General features: G+C 41.2%; 1 protein-coding gene across 1 annotated transcript in view; it reads left to right on the plus strand.

Annotated features, from left to right (window-relative positions):
* Positions 1–1004: 1004 nt before the first annotated feature.
* BFSP1 (beaded filament structural protein 1, filensin) overlaps positions 1005–3001 on the plus strand; it is a gene marked incomplete at its 5' end in the record, with an annotated part of 11341 nt that continues 9344 nt past the window's right edge. The window contains 1 exon segment of the mRNA XM_009870805.1: positions 1005–1065. Within this exon segment, the coding sequence (XP_009869107.1) occupies positions 1005–1065 (61 nt within the window).

Here is a 3001-nt window from a genome sequence, read left to right on the forward strand (position 1 = left end):
TTTGTATCTGTATCTATTATTTTAGGGAAAGTAAAGGGATAAACAGGAATAGACTGTATTTAGGTGCTTTGGCACTTGGTGACAGATGGGGTTTCATGAGCCACTTGTTCAGTACTGAGGGCAAAGTCTCGTTGCCTTGTACTGTAGGATGCTTCTGACTGGTTTTGTTTTATTTAATGGGGTCTCATTAAACCGTATGTCCTATTAAAGTTGTTATATGTAGTTTATTTAAGGAGAGGAATAAACAACAATAATAATAAACAATTAAGAAGTTTTGTACTCTGCAGCTAAAGGAATTTCACAGAAGATAATTCTGTCTAACATACAAATAAAGATCCCTAATTCCTAAAGAGTATGTGTCCTTTCCTCAAATGAACGAAAAACACAGTACACATCCACTGTGCAACTCAGTACAGGAATATGCACATTATGCACTTGGGGACATTTTTTAAATGCGTAAGAATAGTTGGGCAAATGCGGTTCTTACTAAGCCTCACATGTGATTTTTGACCAAGCTGAATTATGAATTGCTATTAAAGAGGACACAAAGCTCGATCCATTAGAGCATCCTAATACAACATTATTCATATGCAATCAATATGTGAAATTGCAACCTTTGTGTTTAACATGTCTGTCATGAAAATGCTTATTGAACAAGGTCAGGTAGAACAGAAAACCAGCTACAGCGTAATTAAATGCTAATGTGCCAATGTAGCAAATATTCACAGAGAAACCACTGATGAATGGCTCTCACTGTGGTCCAAGGCCAATCAAACAGACTTTTATTGTAAATAATCTATTCCAGGGCTTTCTGTGAAAAAGTGATTGCAAATGTGTGGCGTTCCATTACTGTCTGCTACTTAAATTGAGGATAAGAAGGCAATTCTGGAATTACTCTCTGCACATGGGACCCCAAAAGTATTAATGCTAATACATAAATAAGTCTTCTGGGCCCTTTCAAGATTCATACCTGCTAAACTTCATCGCCTTTGTTCTGCTTGCAGGTATAGAAATGAACGTGAGTATCAGCAGAGGCTAAAAGAAACCCTTGAACGCCTTAATAAGGTAAGCCTGGAAAAAATGGAAATGGAAAGGTCTTTATCATTCCCCTTGGCTTTATTTACTAGAGCAAGCTGCTTCGAAGAAGCAGCAAGAAAATAAAATGCCACAGCAAGACATTCCTTGTCATTATGCACTGGTGAAAAGTTTTCTGTCTCCCTACCTGAGCCTTGTGCAGTTGGCTGAGCCTCAGCGTGTGTGTGCGCGCCATGGAGCGCTCCGCTCCACGTAGTCCTCCTCATCTGGGTCACGTAGCACGTGCCTTCCGCAGCCCACAGCCCCAGCCATGCTCAGGACTTTGTAATTTTTTCAGTAAGACCAAGGACTAGGAGGATCCGCTGTGCAACACTCCTTTTAGAGCATCAGCGAATGGCTCCTGTATTCATTTTGGGACCTGGAGCTGACGCAGACACAGAGCTAGGAACAGCCCATTTATTAGTGATATCATGCAGCCAGAGAAAACATGTTTGTTGCTAAATACCTTCCCTCCTTTTTTTTTTTATTGAATACAGCTACTGTATTAATTTTTTTTTTTATTAAATACAGCTACTGTATTAAAGTGTATTTAGTACTGGTATCATGGCATGAGAAAATGTTGATTGTGTCCAAGTCTTGAAGTCCGTTATGTCACAAAGCTCCTCAGCCCCTTGCAGGGCATGGTCAGCCCTTCCCAGGACCGACCCTCAGCTTCCCATTAGGGAAATAAAATAAGGGAAATAAAAGGGAAGCCACAAACCCCCCTGATTTGAAAAGTGAGAAATGTTTGTATCAAGCTGCACTTTCCTGTAAAGAGAAATAATGATGATAATAATAATGTTTAAAGAAAAGATAAAAGTTTACCAACATATTTAGGAAGTTTCCAAACCAGGTCTGTGAAACTGAGAAAGTCTGATTCATCTTCTTTTGATAGTAGCTCTCATCTAAGTGAAGAAATTTGCACTGTATTTTTCCCCAGTTCTATTTTTCAGTCTATCCTTCATCTTCTGTATTGGGAAGTAACTATGGGTGGATTAAATAGAGGTGGTTTTTATTTATTTTTTATTTCCCCACTACAAATGGTAGGAGCTGTTCTGCTTGAGCACTGTCCTATCAATGATAAGCATGTTTTATATTTTAAAAAAATAAATGTGCCCTTTAGGATTTCTATCTCCAATGAGCTCTAGATACTGTGCATCAGAGCTACATTGTGCTACCAGAGCTCTTGAACACCCTGCAAGCTCTTAAAAAAAACATTTGTGGAGGCAAATGTTTCCTAAGCTTTAGCTGGAGCTGGTGGGCCCATCTTAACAGTTCCCCTCAGCCAAAATGCAGCTAAAAAAAAAAGGGAATTAATTCAACAACCCCAGGCACCCCACAGGGGGTGTTTTTATGCCAGGCTGCAGCTGGGCTGCACCCGTTGCAGCGCCGAATGCTGGAGGGAACACAGCTGATGTTCTCTCCCGCACCCAAGGCGTAGCCTGAAACCTGCGTGTACGGATGTAAATTCATGCCTTTTCCAGCAGATGGGGAATCAGTTTGGAAAATCAGCCAACACCGCTTCTGGAGAGATCTAAGGGATTTCTTTTCTATGGTAAATGAAAATGCTGCTTCAGCACATGGATCAGTGTTTTGGAATCGGCGCCTGAATCAGAAGAGCTTTTCACAGGTTGAGTGAATGGCAAATACTGCGATGTTCAGAAGAAGCTGTGTAGGCACTGCATTGTTCTGCTTTACAGCATCATCAGTGACGCTGGTCTATCTGAGTAAAAGCAAAAGTATTTTTGCCCTTTGAAGGAACGTTTGGAAAGCCGAACACCGCTTTTGCTTATTACGTGCAGAAATATTTGCTTATCGCTCTTATCCAGCGGCCGGGGGGGCTTTTTTTGGCTCCCCGCCAAGCCTCCCAACGTGGCCCTTGTCCTGCTGATCTTCCTCTCAATAGGAAGGCAGAGGAGTGCAGAAA

Source organism: Apaloderma vittatum, unplaced genomic scaffold (genome assembly GCF_000703405.1).
Source record: "Apaloderma vittatum isolate BGI_N311 unplaced genomic scaffold, ASM70340v1 scaffold8700, whole genome shotgun sequence".
Taxonomy (NCBI): Eukaryota; Metazoa; Chordata; class Aves; order Trogoniformes; family Trogonidae; genus Apaloderma; species Apaloderma vittatum.